The following is a 21,121-nucleotide window of genomic DNA, read 5'->3' as shown; positions in this document are numbered from 1 at the left end:
GAAAATAATGGTTCCGTACGGAATACGTATCGCGCACTACGTCCATTTTATTTTGTTTAGCGATGAAGCGCACTTCTGGTTGCATGGCTACGTCAACAAACAGAACTGCCGCATTTGGAGTGAAGCTAGTCCTCAAATGTATGTCGAAACAGCGTTACATCCAGAAAAACTGACTGTTTGGAGCGCTTTATGGGCTGGTGGAATCATTGGTCCGTACGCCTTCAAAAACGATGATGGCCAGAACGTTACAGTCAATGGTGATCGGTATAGAGCCATGATTACTAACTTTTTCATTCCTGAATTGAACAATCATGATGTCCAGGAGCTGTGGTTCCAAGAAGACGGCGCATGTCACACAGCTCGTGCCACAATCGATTTATTGAAAGACACTTTTGCTGACCACTTAATTTCACGTTTTGGACCTGTGAATTGGCCTCCAAGATCTTGTGATTTAACACCGCTAGACTACTTTCTGTGGGGCTATGTGAAGTCATTGGTCTATGCGGATAAGCCACAAAACCTTGACCATTTGAAAGACAACATTCGCCGTGTTATTGCCGATATACGGCCACAAATGTTGGAAAAAGTAATCGAAAATTGGACGTCAGGATTGGACTACATCCGAGCCAGCCGTGGCGGTCATATGCCAGAAATCATATTTAAAATGTAATGCCACAAGATTATCTTGCGGATAAATAAAATTCACGTCAATCGAATAATCCATCGTTGTTCTATTGCAATTTACTTAAAGTTCTATAGCTCTAAAAAAAACACCCTTTAGATGTAGTAGAACCTATATGAAATTGAAAGCGGAATTGCCACGATGACTCTGAATAGATGTAAAGATTTCAGTTATTTTAAATATGAACATCTCAGAGTTTCGAAATAAACCATTCAGTTGATTCAAGTGTTTGATCATAACTTACTCTTTAATATCTCACTCTTTAATACCTTCACGGCCTTTCAGTACACACTGCATTATTATCCCATAGATCTTCCTTCAAACAGTAAATCAGTTTTCTAATCGTCTTCCTCTCGTATAACCGTTAATACCTACAGCGTTCTTCAAGCTTCTTCAATACCTTCATAATCATCATCAGCTTAAGCACTATACAGATATAAAAAGCATTATGTCTATTTTCGTCGCTGAAAACCAGTAGCCTAATTTATTTATATCATCGATTATGTCTCTAGGATAAATCCGATTAATTGTCTAGTAAATTACATAATTTTATCATATTACATCTGACAGGTGTTAAAAGAAAGCATGGCTGATTTAATGGGTAAAGTGCGTAGTACTTGTATCATTTTATTATGCAAATGGTACTTTCACTTACATTAGTAGGTGACGATTGAAGTTCATGTTACATGTACGATGAATGTTGAGACCTTATATCTGTAAATGGCCTTTAGAGAAAGGGTAAAGAAGTATTGATGCGTTAGGATGATTATAAAGGAACAAATAGAGTATCTGTATAAAGTAAAGAACATATTCCTGTTATTAAGTTTTTTTGCTGATTTATCAACTAACCGAATTGATGGCTTGAAAAAAGTATCGTGGATAACAATTATTGTAGCTAAAAATTGGTATCGTAGATAACAATTTTTTTTGTGAAAATAAAACAATTATTGCGAGAGTTAAAAATGAAACTTTCATGGAGGAAAATCTTTATTAACCGAAAAAAATATTCAAATTGTGCTCCGTTAACCATTTGGCACTGACTGATACGAGTGTGAACACCTTGTAACCTTTTTCAAAACTTACGTTTCTGATAATTTGAAAAGATTTCATTCAATCGGAGTAAAATTTTCCAATGAGTTTTATATCACCACATTAGAACCAGAATTCAAGAATATTATCGCAAAAAAAGGTAAATATTACAGTGATAACAATCCCCCCGAGTAGAGCTTCTCGCAAAGATTTTTGTTGATCCATAGGATATTCAAGCGAAAGAACAAAAAGTATAACCCAATATTCCGTAATATTAGTTTTGATCTATTTCATTCATTGTTCATTGTTTTATTCATTTTACTCCGAAATTTCAAATGAAATGATAGGATTTTCTTAACAGAAACAGAAATTCCATCAAATTTGCATGAAAAAACCTAAAGGTCGCAAAGAGATACCTTCAGGCGTTCTAGAGTTATGGCCGAAAGAAGACACAATTTAGTTTTTCAGTGCATCAGTTGAAGAATATCTTTTTTCAGCCATAACTCCAGAATGCCTGAAGCTATCGCTTTGCGACCTCCTGGTTTTTTCATACTAATTTAATGGGATTTCTGTTTTTGTCAGAACCTAAAGACACAATTTAGTTTTTTGCAGTGCATCAGTTGAAGATTATCTTCGTTCGGCCATAACTCCAGAACGCCTGAAACTATCGCTTTGCGACCTTCAGGTTTTTTCATGCAAATTTGATGGAATTTTTCTTTCTGTTAAGAAAATATTATCATTACATTTGAAATTTCGGAGTAAAATGAACAAAACAATGAACTTCTGACTTATCGCCCCCTATCGAAAGCAGCAAAAACAAATTTATCATGACTATATTTTGTCCTCAATCAACAAGATATTATCTTTCAGACGAGATCTAATTCACTCAAAAATGTTGAGCCAAACTGAAGTTACATGCATTTCAATCAGTCAGATTTCTCCCATTCACCTACCCTCATTTGATGTCGTAAAATCGAAAGTAATAATTCAAAAAGATAAAGAATTCTCTAAGGATTAGAGTAATGATATTTTTTCTTCAACTTCATATGAAACATTTTCGAGTAAAATTCATTTTTCTACTCGACGGTAGCTATTACGCCCCCTAACAGTAGAGGTATGAACTTCAAAACAATTTCCAGTGTGTTCTCTTGTACACTTTAGTGATAAAAATGTTTACCGAAAATCTCTACGATGAGTGGATCCTGAGATATAGCCGCTTACCTCGCTTATTTGCCCACCCTGTACAGTCTTACAGTTCATACAAAAACAAAGAGCAAGCTAAGCAATTCACAAAGCCAGAAAATAAATCTAACCAGTCCATAGTCTTAAGACAATGAAATTTATACAATGGTTTATCATTTCCATATGCTATATCCAAATCATATTATATTGACAAGTAAAGTGTGTTGAAATTTGTCGGAAAATAGTGTAGACAACCACAAAACAAAAAATATAACTGAAAACAATGCTGTGATGAGTTCATTACAGCACAGTTTTCAGTAATGCAATGAACTCATTACGATACTGAAATTGAGAAATGCACATCCAGACCTTGTCATAAAAATGTCCGCTTTAGTTTCAGAATAGTGACTTTCAAATAAGACAACAAAATTAGTTATACATCACTCAATTTTTTAGGGAATACGACTTTGTGGTAGTTGGAGGAGGAAGCGCAGGTGCAGTAGTAGCCTCCCGTCTTTCCGAAATTCCCAACTGGAGTGTCCTCCTTCTCGAGGCAGGTCCAGATGAGAACGAAATCAGCGATGTGCCTTCCTTAGCTGCATACCTTCAACTCTCGAAACTGGATTGGGCATACAAAACCATGAATACCGGAAGGGCCTGTTTGGGAATGAAGAACGGACAGTGCAACTGGCCTAGAGGCAAGGTCCTTGGAGGCAGTAGCGTCCTCAACTACATGCTATACGTTAGAGGAAATAGAAAAGACTATGATCATTGGGAAGATCTTGGTAGGTATTTCCGAACGGTGATATTTTTAGTGTCCCGGACGTGACAAGAGAGCCATCACAGACGTACGGTTTGGACTCGGACATACCCTATTTGGTGAACAAAATTATGACCTTTTACAGCCTGAGAATTAAACAAAATTTCAGTAACCTGTACCATTGTATGAAAATTATATAGTAGGATAACGCCGTTCAGAATCAATTCAAATGTTCGTCGAAGCTATCTAGGAAGCAGTGGCAACATTATCAAGCAGTTCATCATTACAGAATAATTTTCTTAGGAAATATTATGAACTACCAAAGAAAAGAACTTTCTTCGTTATAGCTTATTACTAGTACGCTCTAAGTTATGATAACTACTCACTCATAATCACTACTCCGGTGAACAAAACAATAATTAGCTGTGGAAACAATCCCAAATATAAGAAAGAGTTCGAAGAAAGGTAGGAAGCCAACAAAAAACACTCTGGCGGTATCTTACAGCAATGGATCACTTCAAAAAGTTCCTTGGAGATTTTTGAACTCCAAGATCCTTTATTTCTGGGTGTATGAACATACAACACCTCCTCAATGGCTTTTTTGAAGGTATTGTCGCATCCATGAGCATTTAAAAGTTGGGAACTGACGATCCGCATATCCTGTGGGAATTAGTAAGAAAATCCTGATCACGTGATCACAGAATGCCACGCCGTCACAAGGCTACGCAAAAAAAACCTTTAGACGAAAACTTGTAGAAATGAGAACGTAACCAACCTCCTTGAAGCCATTGCATATATTGAAATGCATTGGAACTAGTAGGCGAGATGGTGAAGTGGTGTACACTGATGGGTACACAACAGACCTTGAGTTCAATTTATCTTTTGTATATTAATGACTCTGTCCAGAGATGGGAATACTTCCTATTCATACACATAAAGAGTATTTTTTAAAAGCTATAGAACTTTGAATTGCAATAAAACAACGATGGATTATACGATTGACATGAATTTTATTTATCCGCAATCTTGTGGCATTACATTTTAAATATGATTTCTGGCATATGACCGCCACGGCTGGCTCGGATGTAGTCCAATCTGGACGTCCAATTTTCGATGACTTTTCCCAACATTTGTGGCCGTATATCAGCAATAACACGGCGAATGTTGTCTTCCAAATGGTCAAGGTTTTGTGGCTTATCCGCATTGACCAATGACTTCACATAGCCCCACAGAAAGTAGTCTAGCGGTTTTGAATCACAAGATCTTGGAGGCCAATTCACAGGTCCAAAACGTGAAATTAGGCGGTCACCAAAAAAGCCTTTCAATAAATCGATTGTGGCACGAGCTGTGTGACATGTTGCGCCGTCTTGTTGGAACCACAGCTCCTGGACATCATGTTCAATTCAGGAATGAAACAATTAGTAATCATGGCTCTATACCGATCACCATTGACTGTAACGTTCTGGCCATCATCGTTTTTGAAGAAGTACGGACCAATGATTCCACCAGCCCATAAAGCGCACCAAACAGTCAGATTTTCTGGATGTACCGGTGTTTCGACATACACTCAAGGATAAGCTTCACTCCAAATGCGGCAGTTTTGTTTGTTGACGTAGCCATTCAACCAGAAGTGCGCTTCTTCGCTAATGGACGTAGTGCGCGATACGTATTCCGCACAGAACCATTATTTTCGAAATAAAATTGATCTATTTGCAAGCGTTGTTCAGACGTGAGTCTATTCATGTGAATTGCCAAACCAAACTGAGACTAAATCACTCGACAGCTGTTGAATCGGTCGCCATCTTGAACAGAAATGCCAACTCAAAGTTATATATCGAGAAAAAAAACACCCTATAGTTTTCAAACGTTCCTAATAGTTAAATTCATTTGTTGATATGTCAAGCTTTGGCTCTGCAATTTAAAACTAATTCATAAAAAAAATTGAGTAAACCTGAAAAATCAATAATATTTCGAATTTTTTGTTCAGTGAGTAAATATCATCCAATATGAAGAAGAAACATAATATATCGAATTGAATAAAACACGAGCTGATTCATGAACAACCTAATTTATGAGTACTACAAAATTGAGAAAAATAATGGGGGACAAAATATTATTGTATGCACTGTATGAAAATTATCCATCAGTCAATTCATACAAGACATACAATATATTTTCGAATAAATAATATCAATTGAGAAGTTTGGTGATTTGAAAGAAAAATAAAACCAATTGGAAAATTGGGATTATATATAATATTGAATCATAATGTGCATTACGACTAAATTGAATGTGTTGCCACCTACACAAGAAATATCAAAAATATTAATGATAGCGGAATTAATCCACCTAATTTATTGATAAACAGTAGTAATATAAAACGAAAGATATAGCACTAAGAAACATCTCAGGATACACACTAAGAGATAGGAAAAGAAACACTGACATAAGGCACGAATGTCAAGTAGAAGACATTGTCAGGTGGGGACGTAAGCGAAGAAGAGCCTGGAATGATCACGTGGACAGGATGACTACGGGAAGACTGGCAAAAATCGCTAGGGATGGTATACCACGGACACGACGCCCCTTAGGAAGACCCCCAAAGAGATGGAGGCCTATGATATGTGGAAGAAGAAGAAGATATAGCATTTCAATCTCTAATCAACACAGAAGTGTCAACAAGAAGATGAATTATCAGGAGTTGAACAATGAAAAAAATTCTCCATATATAATAATGTGAATAATATATGTGCGAACCTACCGTTATCCTACTATGTGATCTTTATAAAATGACTGTGCCGATTTACGCCAAAAATTCACACTCATATTCAAAGTTTCGAATATTTTAGGAAATCCTGGATGGAATTACGACAACGTTCTTAAATACTTCATAAAATCTGAAGATAACAGGAATCCCTACCTGTCAAAAACCCCCTACCATGGTACCGGAGGATTGTTGACTGTCCAAGAAGCACCATGGAGAACTCCCCTAGTGGTTGCTTTCGTGCAAGCTGGTACAGAAATGGGCTATCAAAACAGAGATATCAATGGTGCAGAACAAGCCGGTAAATATACCAATTTAGGAAATATAAATTTGTCCATAAACAACATTTATTTTTTCAGGTTTCATGATAGCCCAAGGAACGATCAGAAGGGGACAGAGATGCTCAACGGCTAAGGCCTTCTTACGTCCCATTAAGCTCCGTAAGAACATCCACGTAGCTCTAGACTCACATGTTACGAAGATCTTAATCAATCCTACCACCATGAAAGCTTTCGGTGTGGAATTTGTAAGACATGGTCGAAAACAAATAGTATTAGCGAGGAAGGAAGTAATACTATCAGCTGGAGCTATAAATACTCCTCAGATAATGATGCTTAGCGGTATAGGACCAAAGAAACACCTCAGCCACTTCAACATACCAACTCTAAAAGATCTTCCTGTTGGAGAAAATCTTCAAGACCATGTGGGAATGGGAGGACTGACATTTCTGATAGATAAACCAGTGTCCATAGTGCAAGATAGGTTTCAAGCATTTCCAATGACGATGCAGTACGTCGTTAATGAAAAGGGACCTATGACAACATTAGGAGGAGTGGAAGGACTAGCCTTCGTCAGTACCTATCTCGGAAACAGATCCTGGCCGGATATACAATTCCATATGGCTCCGGCTAGCATCAACTCAGATGCTGGAGCAAGGGTAAGGAAAGTTTTAGGTCTAACAGACCACCTCTACAACACAGTATACAAACCTATAGCCAACAAGGATGTTTGGACGTTGATGCCACTTCTTCTTCGTCCTAGATCAAGAGGTTGGGTGAGACTGCAAAGCAAAAACCCTTTCGAAGCCCCTTTGATCAATGCTAATTATTTCGATGATCCTTTCGACATCAAAACCCTTGTAGAAGGTGCCAAAATAGCCATCAATATAAGCGAATCTAGAGCTTTCAAACAGTTTGGTTCGCGTTTGCACAGGGTGGCCTTTCCGAATTGTAAAAAATTCGAATTTGGCAGTGACAAGTATTGGGAATGTCACATAAGGACGATTTCGATGACTATCTACCATCCTGTAGGGACATGCAAAATGGGTCCATCTTGGGATAGGGAGGCTGTGGTCGATCCCAGATTGAGGGTGTATGGAGTGAATGGTTTGAGGGTTATAGATGCCAGTATCATGCCTACAATACCTAGTGGAAATACGAATGCTCCTGCTATAATGGTTGGAGAGAAAGGTGCCGATTTGATCAAAGAGGATTGGCTCTCGAAAAAAAAGTAAACATTTTTGAATGCTCAAAATACGTGCCATTTGATGTGAAGGGATAAATTTAGCTGTAAATGAGTGAACAAGGAATGAAATAGTTCGATTTAGTTGGTATCGCTTAAATATTAAAGACTTCTCAGTTGAAACACACTTTTTTATAGAAGAATCAGAAAGAATGAGAGGGGCAAAATATTAATCTTCTTGATTTACTCAGTAAAATAGATTGGAAAACATCATCACGGTTATTCAACCAACGTGGATACCTACTCGAATAAGGACAAATTAAGAACTAACTATATTTTCTTCTTCCCATTTTTTTGAACCTCACCTATAACAGTCGTTCTACAAATTCGTTAAACCTACTTAAGGGAAATTCTTTTATATTATTTCGAAATGACAATTTTTTTTTGAGAAATATATAGTATTAAGGTCTTTTTTATTTCATCGGAGAGCCATTTGACATCTTCATCATTATCATAAGAATCTTCTTTCAATTCATTTTCTTCTATGTATGGTCAAACTGTACCACTAATGATGTAAACACATTTTCGCTCATTACAATGATTTATATCAATTTCAAAATGAATGAAATCTAACACTACGTGACCAACGACTATTCTGCAAAATGTAATTCAGTGGATACACTTACTGCAATAAAATAGATAAATTGTAGATATGTATATTGATGAAGTTTCGAAATGATTTTTCAAAAATTGAGATATATATTCCATTCATAAAGCATATTGGTTAATGAAATTTGGAAACAGGAACGAACACAATAGTCAAATTTCAGTTGCAATATACAATGTGTGTCACAAAGGAATTGGAAAACCGGATCAGTATAGAATACTTCTAGGTTAATCATAATTGAACTGCTTGTTTTCCATTTTGGATATACAGCTGAATAATCATTCTTCAGAAATTCCAAGATTTGATTTGAGATGATGAAGTTCAAATTATAGAGTTAGGACCATTGAATCAATTTAGACTAAGTGAACATTTCGTATATTCAGACTTCACAAAAGGCTACACAGAAAACAAACCAAATACGTCCAAGTTGAAGTAATAAATATCAATAAATTATAGGTAATAAAATCAAAGTTTTCAATAATAGATTACCAAGAGATTACCATATTATTGATATGAATTTTTGAAAATAGCATTACTATCAATATCGACTATTTTAACATCGAAAAATGTTTTTATGGAAGAATATAATTTTCATCTCTAAGTAATATATAAATATTCACACTTTTTTTCAAATGAACTCTCGTCATAACTCATTTATTGTCAGTAAAATATTATAGTATTCTATTTATTGACACCCTCAAAGATTTGTGAGAATATTACATAATCTGACTATATTATTGAATATGCGAAAAATCTGTAACAACTTGCATTTTAGTGGCCAATTTGAATTATATTTATTCGATTAACATTTTTTCAATAGTTTTTTATGGAAATTAAAGTATTCACTTTTTATCTGCTCAATAAACATCACTGAATAGTTTGAACCTTCCATTTGATTAATTAACTATGAGAGATTAGTGAATTGATTGAACGCATCATATGAAGTGAAATAATGAATAAACGATACTATATATCGTTTTGGCTATACTTCAAACGTCATTAAAGCTATATTACACAAATAATTTTTACCCTTCTATCGGGTTTGCCACTTTCTTCATGAACCTGTATAATCTCTTAATCCTTCCATCTGCTCGATCAATTTCTTCTATAGTGTGAACGTTAATAAATTGTTTAAAATTTACATGAATTATATTCAGAATGATATATGGCATTGCATTAACATAATAATAGAATAGCTCCTGATAATATATAAAAGTCATGGTTGATTCAAAATACTTCCCATTGGATTCACTATAAAAAAATTTCAACTTTAAAAGGAAATGAAAGACAAGGTAGACAAGCCTGATATTGTAGAAACCAATCGACATTGAACATTTCTTAGGCTTTGTCTTCTTGGCGATCTTTCTGTATTGTAGTTTTAAGTTTGTGAGAATGAAATCGTTTCATTCTGTGCTGGGCAGATTGCAATATATTATTCAAAGTTCTTTCAACTGACAGTGTGGCCAAGTGATATTCATCATTGTGAGAAGCCTCGTAAGAAGTTGATTGAAGAAGTTACATGAATCGTAATTACATGTAGGAGTAAGCTTATAAATATCGATTAGTCGCCTTGAACTGGATGTTGAACAATTGGTGATACCGGCCAAGATGGATCTATGACTATTTCAAGTGTAATCATGTTTTTGTGACGAAATGGACTATTATTATATTTTTGTGATAATTTTGTATGTGTATATGTTGTATTATAATGAAAGAATGATTTTGAGAATTCATGATTTATTTTTGGAGTTAGCTTGTCTGTTGATATTTTTTCAATAATTTTGTTGATTTTACTAGTATTACTGTTTTTTATTTTCCAAAATCCTTTGGTTCCCATCAAAGAAACTGGTGAGTAATGAGAACACATTTGAGTCAAATATATTAGCCTATGTCAATCAAAAAAGCTCAATGTATTTCATCATCAATACTCCACCCAAAAAAATTTCAATATAAATGAGTATAATAGTTTCAATAAACATTGAACTCCATAATTGCTTTATCTAATTGATTCATTGATAGAATAAATTATAAACGAACTGATTCAAGTTATTATTACGACGGAATATCCAATTAAAATTCTGGACGAAAAATATCAAACAAAAAGTTGCCGAAGCAGTAAAGGTGTCTCGATTTAGAACTTGATTTGAATTTTGAATGAAGGATTCTTGAGGACAGATACGTCCCAGAATGTGCGAAGTTAGATTCGTATAAATTATCATAATACAATTTGAAACTTTTTTGGTGTATGGATATCAACTATTGTATAATTCGAATGAAAGATTCAAACCTCAATTAGATTATCTTGAAATGAAACCATAATACGAGTGAAGAATTAATTAATAGTTCAAACACCGAGATATAAACAATATATTTTTAAAATGAAAAATAGATTTTTAAATGAACATTGTTAGCTCGGTGAACAAATTAGCACTAGAAATTCTGCAGAATAAGTGTGTGTAAGTTTCGCTGATATGAAAAACTCCACAGCACCCATTAAAGCCTCTGAAAGATTTCACAGATTCCTAGGAAAATCTGGATGAAAACATTGAACGTTGATTTCATTTCCTCTACTGTTCAATAACGTGTATGAGTAAAAAATGAAAATGATAAAATCGATTATTAGAGTTTGAAATCTAATTGATACAATGAATGCAAATAAGACATATAAGCGATGGTTGAGACAAATAACAATATGAATGTTTTGTAGAAGCCAATATTCACGTTATTCATAAATTAACGTGTGGGTAGCTAAAGGTACTATAAATCGGGAAATATGAGCCATAATATCAAAATTCGAAAATGCTTACTCAAATTCTTACCATTTAATATATAAGGTGTTTTTTTTTCGAGGTATATAACTTGAAGTTGGCATTTCTGCTCGAGATGGCGACTGATTTAACAGCTGTCAAGTGATTTATTCTCAGTTTGGTTTGGCAATTTATCATGAATAGACTCACGCCTGAACAACGCTTGCAAATAGTGCAATTTCATTTCGAAAATAATGGTTTTGTGCGGTATACGTATCGCGCACTACGTCCATTAGCGATGAAGCGCACTTCTGGTTGAATGGCTACGTCAACAAACAAAACTGCCGCATTTGGAGTGAAGCTAATTCTCAAGTATATGTCAAAACACTGTTACATCCAGAAAAACTGACTGTTTGGTGCGCTTTATGGGCTGGTGGAATCATTGGTCCGTACTTCTTCAAAAACGATGATGGCCAGAACGTTACAGTCAATGGTGATCGGTATAGAGCCATGATTACTAACTTTTTCATTCCTGAATTGAACAACTATGATGTCCAGGAGCTGTGGTTCCAACAAGACGGCGCAACATGTCACACAGCTCGTGCCACAATCGATTTATTGAAAGACATGTTTGGTGACCGCCTAATTTCACGTTTTGGATCTGTGAATTGCCCTCTAGATCTTGTGATTTAACACCGCTAGACTACTTTCTGTGGGGCTATGTAAAGTCATTGGTCTATGCGGATAAACCACAAACCCTTGACCATTTGAAAGACAACATTCGCCGTGTTATTGCCGATATACGGCCACAAATGTTGGAAAAAGTCATCGAAAATTGGACGTCCAGATTGGACTACATCCGAGCCAGCCGTGGCGGTCATATGCCAGAAATCATATTTAAAATGTAAAGCCACAAGATTATCTTGCGGATAAATAAAATTCATGTCAATCGAATAATCCATCGTTGTTTTATTGCCATTTAAAGTTCTATAGCTCTAAAAAAACACCCTTTACTATTGAAATTTGACATCGACTATAAGAAACTATAGTGGTGGATGCGCACATTATATATTATATTAGATGATACATAGATGTCCTCATATTATGACATTATGTATTGATAAATTTCACAAAAGCATACATTACAAACAGAATGTCATACAAATGGATATCAGTTAATAGGTAAGCAATAATTACGCCAAATGTCTACATGAAATATATAGCAACAACAATGGTGTATGCGCTTTCAGACATTCAATGGAAGGAATATAGATTATGTCTCAGAGATTAAATATCTGGATGTTGTATTGGATCCGCAAATTGACCACATGTCCAGGAAATTAGGGAAGAAGAATTAATTTTTTGCTCGTATTTCTGCCTTTTTGTCGGAGTGGACTAGGAGACAGGTCTTCAATACAATCATTATGCCCCATTTTCACTATTGTTCTGCACTGCTAATATCATGTACACAGGGAGATATAAGTAGACTTCAAACACAACATAATAATTCCATGAGAATAATCCTAAGATGTACTGAAGTCATTCATAATGAATTGAACTGGTTACCTGTGGAAAAAAATATGAAGAAGTACCACGATATCTGAAAGATTTCTTAGAAAGAAGAGGAAATTTTTATGACTACAATATCTGAACAGTGAGAACAACTTCTTTACAGAAGTTCTTGTTCTTTGAGAGTGTTCGCTGGTACAATGGTCTCCCAGAGGAAATTAAGAGATCCCCATCTTTGGGTACATTCTGTATAGCCATTTAAGAGAAATGTAAATAATTAAGTTATTATGTTATATAAATTTTCCAGTTTTATACTAGCCAAGTGCTAAATAAATATTATTATTATTATATTCCAGGAGAAAGAGAACAAAAATTAAGTTTAGACATTATTTTTGATTGTTCTGTGAAGGAATGACCAGGTTGTTTGGTATTACTGAAGATTCATTCAGAATTATAAACTATAGTTTATAACATTATAATGAGATTTAGGGTATTGTATTGGAGTGTCGAATTTTTTGCTATAACAATCTTGACGACGCGTTTTGGTGTTACGCCTCCTGCCATATCGGGATAAATTCCATAGTAAAATTCTTGGAAGTTCGCCAAAAAAAAAAAATAAAAGTCAAGCTCAGTAAAAATGTCATTGAAATATCAAAATGCATTGCTTAAGTTATAGTTATTGAAATTGAAATTATTCGTTATCTAATCGTAACGAATATTAACTCGAGCATAGACAATATATTTCGATTATACGAACCTCTTCACTCGAAGTAGTTGGCGAAATTACACTTCATGCAGTCAGGAAAATATTCGAGTATTTGGCAAGCACTAACTACTGAATATTTGAGAACTCAATTCTCATTAATTCGGAGCAATGAATACAGACATCAATGTAATATATCAGCGTCCTACTGAACTTAGACAGTTTTTGCAGCTCATCACGTATGTAACATTCATTCCTCAATTATTGTCGATTCCAACAGAAGAATAAAATCCTTGACTGATTCTTAATCTGTGAGAAAGTCACTAAAGAGTTAACCACGTATTCTTGCAGATTCCATGACCTTGATAGGTGTAACGATCGTTTTTATTGAATATTGCTTCATCTTCTATATTCATTGCACATTCGATGATCTCATGCAAAGAGCGACAATTCTTAGTTTAGTATTCTTCGCGAAGAAAATCTCACAATATACATGTAGATGGTATGTTGAAATATCACAAAATGGGTATAAATCTGATCGAAGTAGTAATAAATTCTGAATATTGCTAAAACGAGCTATGATCCAAATTATAAATTGTGTCCAGTAGCGTTCTGCACTGATGGTCAAATTTTGAAATGGTGCGGAATTGTTTCCTTCTTGATATATAAGAAAAATAGATGCTGATCTTTTTCAAAGAACATTATTATTGCACTTAAGTGCAATAATAGTGTTTTTTGTGTGAAATATTTATAGTTAAATTAGGTGTAATCCTCCTTTGTTGTCGATATCAGTTGTCATAGATTCCGAGTGTTTCCGTTCTTGTTACCATGTGTTTTACAGAAATTACAATACAACATAAATTTTGAATTTTCTAATTTGATACCCTGTGAACCACAAAATATCTGCCGATATTCAATATCTGCATATATCTGATATAACTGGCGTTATATCGGAAGGAAAAACTGAACCTTACTAGCATTCATATGTTATTTTTTATAAGATATTTTGTTAGCTCAAGGAGCTGACCAGCTTGTTCCAGGAAAAAATGATAAATTATATATTGTGTGCAAGGTTTTGTTCTTTATCTTTATGACATGTAACTTTGCAGGTTAATGAAGTAATTGTAATCTGATATTATAACTGCGAATGAGTTCAAAATTAAGTGTCAGGTTCATGCGAATTGCGAAGTGAAAAAAATGCGTTGATTGGAACATGCGAGCAGACGTTTTTCTCTGCTACAATTATTGAGACTCATTATTGGAAAAATCTAAAATTCAAATTTCCGCCCTACAATGTTTGTTGACGCTCAGAGATGTAACCATGAAATCATTATTCAGATACGTGAGTATTTATTTCAAATCGATTGCCATACACAATATTAGTTCTCTCAAGTCGAAACCAACAATTCTAGAATGTGGTAAAACAATAGTTTTCGCCATGAAATTACACCACTTATTGTTGTGGTATTATGATATTTCTATAATAAGTTGACAATTAAAGACACAATAAACTTTTATTTGAAATTTGTAGCGTGTTTTATTTTGTTTTCGCACCCGCGAATTTAATGTTATAGCTATATCGCATTTTACAATGCTATGAATATATGGTTAAACAATTACCATAAAAGAACTTCACACTTATTGTTTTATAAATATAATAACCTAGAACGTGCAAGATCAAGGATGACTAACATTAAAGTACTATGAAATGATGCTAATACACCAATTTCTCCAGTACACTACGATTGCAATTTCTCCAGTACAAAGCAATTGCACGGAAGACTCTAACGCTACTGAACGAGTATGAATCTGAAATAAAAAAAGTAGGTCCCATTTGACCTCAACCATCAAACACAACCTCTCTCTCCAAAATTTTTCTGTCAGATGTTTCCTTTTCGAAAGTTTGTCCTAGTCAACTTAAAAAAATCACCCGGTATACTGAAATTGCCTATGCAGAATCATGAAATTACATACCTGTACCGCTTTCGTTTTACTGAATAAAATAGTTTTTAGCGCAAGGTTCTACCTCAATTAGTTTCGGAGTTTTGCATTATTCCATTTGAATAAAATGCTGATATTATCCTCGATATTATCGGCATCACATTCGATTGGCCTAAAGGCTTACACGTTACTATTCTACATACCAATTTGTTTTTCAAATCCCCTCTTTCCAAGAAACATTTGAACGTATGTGGGTAGGTATATAGAATATGTAGGTACATAACTACATAATACTTTTATCACCTCATCGAGTGAAACGTATAAAATCTTCAATCATACTCTTTTTAATGAGTTATTCTATGCAAAGTAGTCGGAACCATAATTTCTGAAACTGAGCTCACAGATATTCAAATTACAAATTTTAAACTTCAAAATTTTAAAATTAACAAAATCAAGTGAAACATTCTGTATACCTATATGAATTTTCTCACCTTTTGTGAAATTTGTAAAAATTAATTCAAATATGAACAACTTAATTTCAATAAATGATTACATGATTTCCTCGATTATAAACGTGGTTTTTTATTTGAAACTATTTCAATTATGTATTCATTCAGGTTGTTGATCACAAAAAATTCATTTCAAATTCCCAAATCACTGAGCTGGTGATATAGTTGTTGTTATGATTAATTCAATCAACGATCCTAGACACATTAACCAATTAAAAAAAATGGTTTAACTGTATTAAGACTTAAAGACTAATTTTCCAGTTGTCTGAAATTTTCATGTTATGTTCGTGGGATTTTACTCAATATACCTGTTTTGTTGTGCATACTTTCTTGCACTCACCTAGTTTCCTTATACAAACTTAAAATTCGATGAGAATTGCTGATCCATTGTATATACCTTTTCAAAATATATTGAAATTTTTATTTGATAATGCACCCGCAGTGACTTACATGAACAACATAATATTTCCTCTTGGGAATGTTCAAACCAATTCCTATGAGACCTATAGGAAATACTAATGATCACTTACGACCACTAAAGTCTAACATCCTCTCCATCCCAAAAATCACTTTTCCATATGACTTGGACATACCTGAAAAAAAAAACAATTGTTTAATTAAGAACAATATGAACATATCTTCAATCATTTAATTTGGCCATCAAAAAACGAATTTGTTTTGTTTTATATGTTTATAATTCGTAGGTAGGAACAGGCAGTATGAAATGGTGCAGAATAAGCTTCTATTTAATATTTTCCACATCACCTTCTTCAAAAAAGTTATAAAATGATTGATATTTTCAGCGTTCATTTATTGGAAATATGATTGCATCGTTCTGATGACATTTTGATACTGTAATTTGACATAAACATTCGAGTGGTTATTTTATAAAAAGGGTTTTCCAATAAGGTGTTTTATTTTTGATAGACCGCGAGACTTTTAAAGCAGTCATTTTTTGACAGTTGACAAGTGAAAACTACGCCATTACTAAACATGTACGACACACTTATCAATAACAGCGTAGTCATTATCAAATTTTACTACAAACATGGGACAGGTTAGTGATGTAAATCACCGAAACCGTCTGCGTTGCTCAAGAACAACTGAGAATAATGCTGCTATAGCTATATATAGAAAACCCAGATTTTGATTCCTCGTCGATCTCGGAAATTAGGCATTCTACGAAGTTGTTTTTTATTTGAATACTATTTGCTACAGTTCTATCTATTCATTTCGTAGTTTTAAATATACCCCTATAATTTTTTCTATATTCATTGTGTTGTTTTATTCGTATTTTAGTGTTTCTGCCTGCATTCATACATTTTCTTATTTTGATTATTATTATTATTTTTTTTTTATGGCTAAAGACCAAAGGGTGTTTTTTTAGAGCTATAGAACTTTAAATTGCAATAAAACAACGATGGATTGATCGATTGACATGAATTTCATTTATCCGCAAGATAATCTTGTGGCAATACATTTTAAATATGATTTCTGGCATATGACCGCCACGGCTGGCTCGGATGTAGTCCAATCTGGACGTCCAATTTTCGATGACTTTTTCCTACATTTGTGCCCGTATATCGGCAATAACACGGCGAATGTTGTCTTCCAAATGGTCAAAGGCTTGTGGCTTATCCGCATAGCGAATGACTTTACATAGCCCCACAGAAAGTAGTCTAGCGGTGTTGAATCACAAGATCTTGGAGGCCAATTCACAGGTCCAAAACGTGAAATTAGGCGGTCACCAAACGTGTCTTTCAATAAATCGATTGTGGCACGAGCTGTGTGACATGTTGCGCCGTCTTGTTGAAACCACAGCTCCTGGACATCATGGGTGTTCAGTTCAGGAATGAAAAAGTTAGCAATCATGGCTCTATACCGATCACCATTGACTGTAACGTTCTGGCCATCATCGTTTTTGAAGAAGTACGGACCAATGATTCCACCAGCCCATAAAGCGCACCAAACAGTCAGTATTTCTGGATGTAACGGTGTTTCGACATACACTTGAGGATTAGCTTCACTCCAAATGCGGCAGTTTTGTTTGTTGACGTAGCCATTCAACCAGAAGTGCGCTTCATCGCTAAACAAAATAAAATGGACGTAGTGCGCGATACATATTCCGCACAGAACCATTATTTTCGAAATAAAATTGCACTATTTGCAAGCGTTGTTCAGGCGTGAGTCTATTCATGATGAATTGCCAAACCAAACTGAGAATAAATCACTTGACAGCTGTTAAATCGGTCGCCATCTCGAACAGTTATGCTAACTTAAATTATATACCTCGAAAAAAAAACACCCTATATATTTGCAATTGTCTTATTTCCGCAACACTCAGTATTGATCTCGAAGTATTTACTGATCGAGTGTCATCGAAGTGGTCGAAGTCCTTGGCCCAGTGACAAGAATGGTTTTAATAGCATGATAGGTGGTTACATTCCAGTTCCGATCATATCGCTTTCTAATACGCGCTGTCCTTTTAAAAAATTGATGAATTGAGTAAGAAACAAGATCTCACTCTTTTCATATGAAAATGTATTGAAATACCAACATACAGGGTGGCCATTTGAAAACGAAACAGACGAGATTACAGACGAAATAAAGTTTTTCGATAGAAATGCTCGGACAGGTCGATTTCTGTTTCGAGGGGGACAACTTAAGATGTAGGTTGCGGACGCATAGCGCTTCAACCCTTGCTACTACAACCCTCACCCCCAATTTTTGAATAGGGAAGATGGGGTGAGTGATACCTCAATTTAAAGGTATTTTTATACTGATTTCAGCACAGTAATTGTTTTTTTATTTTATGCATTAGTTCTCGAAATATTCATGCGTTAGTTAGTTAGGAAGGAAGCCACAGTCATGGTTGTTTTGAAGCTCAAAATGTCGATTTTTCACAAAACAGTACAAGTGCCATGGAAACACCACTTCATTTTCAAATACTTAGTTGAGAATATTTCGAGAACTAATGCATATAATGAAAAAACAATTACTGTGCTGAGATCAGTATAAAAATACCTTTCAAATGAGGTATCACTCACCCCATCTTCCCTATTCAAAATTTGGGGGTGAGGGTTGTAGTAGCAAGGGTTGAAGCGCTATGCGTCCGTAACCTAGATCTTAAGTTGTCCCCCTCGAAACAGAAATCGACCTGTCCGAGCATTTCTATCGAAAAACTTTATTTCGTCTGTAATCTCGTCTGTTTCGTTTTCAAATGGCCATCCTGTATATACTGGTTATTCGAACTTGGATAAGAATTCGAATTATCTTCTTGGTTTCATATTGCTTCATTCGGTAAATGTTCCCAATTAGGTTCTATAACATAGTAACTATTTTGAAATGATATTGCAAAGTATTTACCTCAGGTGTTAAGATCAAGCGTTTGTAGGATGATCAGGACGTCGATAAAACCTTCCCATAATTTTGAAAATGTTTTTTTTTTTAAAGATTTGTTACGTATTTAACACAGTATTTTCTTGTTGCAGAATATATTCCACTGAAATGGAAGAACCGATGTAATCTATAGACATTGAATCTAATTCTTCTAAAACACTACTCAAGCGCATACATCGAAATGCCATACATAATCACTCAACTACTCAAAAAGCCTATTTATTTATTTTTATTTTATTTATTTATTTATTCAGTTTCGGGATACAAACAGGAATACTCCCAGAAAAGTATCCTCTAATACATAATACACAAAAATTATTTTAACAACATCCTATGGTGTACATATGTGGCAACATAACATAAAATAATTACAACTTGTTTAGCAATCTTATTGTTCCAGGGATGTGTAAAGTAGTCTTGCACAAAATGTCGTTCACAATAATAATAATATAGGTATGTACCGACAACTACTTCTAAATAATCTAAATAATTATGACTCCATTGGACATCTTGACGCGAAATAATATAAACTGAAAATTTCAAATACATACAATGTTTTCTCTACATTATCGTTTCTATCTAGCATATACCTGAATTTATACACTGTGTCCGTGAAGTATGGAACAAATTCATTTTTAGCTGAACAGACCATTTTAAGAAATAATCCCGAAACACGTAGATTTTTAATTTTAATTTACTATATTTCAAATTAATAATCTAATATACAGGGTGAATTACTTTCGAGTAATGACGTCAGCGTAATTTTTTTTGAATGAAACACTCCCATTTGGACTCAGTTTTCCGATTACTCTAGCTGGGCTGATTCCAAAAATGTATCACATGTTGATTTCAATTGGTACAGGGTGGACAAAAATAATAAATTAAATCTAAGCAATAATTTAAACATTCACGAATACCAAGAATATTTTAGTATTAAACTGTCATTGAACACCGATAAATTACTAAACAAATAATGAGATTGCACAAAAAACTAGACGACTATGTTTTTTTTTTTAATTGATAAGAAATAATTTCATTTTCTGTCTGCTTGACTCGAGGCTAGACCACAAGTACCAAACATGTTTGGAAACAGCTCATTTTTATTAATCTAAAAATGTAACAAACTACATGGTTTAACATTCGAACCAATTGCCTCTAGACAATAAGTATATTAGATTATTATTTTAAAATACGGTAAATTAAAATCACAAATCGACGTGTTTCAAGATTATTTCTTAAAATGGTCTGTTTAGCTAAAAATGAATTTGTTTCATAATTTACGGACACAGTGTATAAAAAATCCCTGATTTGATGTTGGGGGATTTGAGTTTGTTTTTTCGATTCCTAAATTTTCAGTGGTTTTTTTGACACCATCAATATAAAATTCTATAACAACTGTTATTCTTCAGAATGCAAAAATTTCATCTTTCTTATTTTCATGGTTTTGAATTCAGCAGGAAAACAAAATTTCGAACAGTCATATTTACGGAACTTCTAGACTCCAGAAGAATTATGCTCATTAAGGAAAGTGTTCCATAAAAAAAAGAATACGAAAAACTCAATATCTTTGAAACGGATGAAATTTTTGAAAAAACCGGTAACGGGATGCTTTACGATAAATCTGCGACTGAAAAACTGCGTTGAAAAATATGGGGTGTCCTGTTTGAAAAACACCAACTTGCCTCTATATATCGAAAACGATAATAAAATTATTTGATCATGTTAGAATAAGAAGATATAGCGAAATATAAGAAACAGTCATTTTTCA

At 34.2% G+C, this 21,121-nt stretch overlaps 2 protein-coding genes across 2 annotated transcripts in view; one reads left to right on the top strand and one right to left on the bottom strand.

Moving 5' to 3' along the window:
* Nucleotides 1-8,067, top strand: part of LOC123674758 (glucose dehydrogenase [FAD, quinone]-like) — a 28,016-nt gene extending 19,949 nt beyond the window's left edge. The window contains exons 5-7 of the mRNA XM_045609826.1: nucleotides 3,350-3,678; nucleotides 6,503-6,718; nucleotides 6,777-8,067. Coding sequence (XP_045465782.1) covers nucleotides 3,350-3,678; nucleotides 6,503-6,718; nucleotides 6,777-7,930 — 1,699 coding nt within the window. The 3' untranslated portion in view covers nucleotides 7,931-8,067. The remainder of the gene's footprint in view (nucleotides 1-3,349; nucleotides 3,679-6,502; nucleotides 6,719-6,776) is intronic.
* Nucleotides 1-21,121, bottom strand: part of LOC123674766 (flotillin-2) — a 374,288-nt gene that overhangs the window by 222,016 nt on the left and 131,151 nt on the right. The window lies entirely within an intron of this gene.

Source organism: Harmonia axyridis, chromosome 3, assembly GCF_914767665.1.
Source record: "Harmonia axyridis chromosome 3, icHarAxyr1.1, whole genome shotgun sequence".
Taxonomy (NCBI): Eukaryota; Metazoa; Arthropoda; class Insecta; order Coleoptera; family Coccinellidae; genus Harmonia; species Harmonia axyridis.
This window is presented reverse-complemented; position numbering and strand designations above follow the sequence as displayed.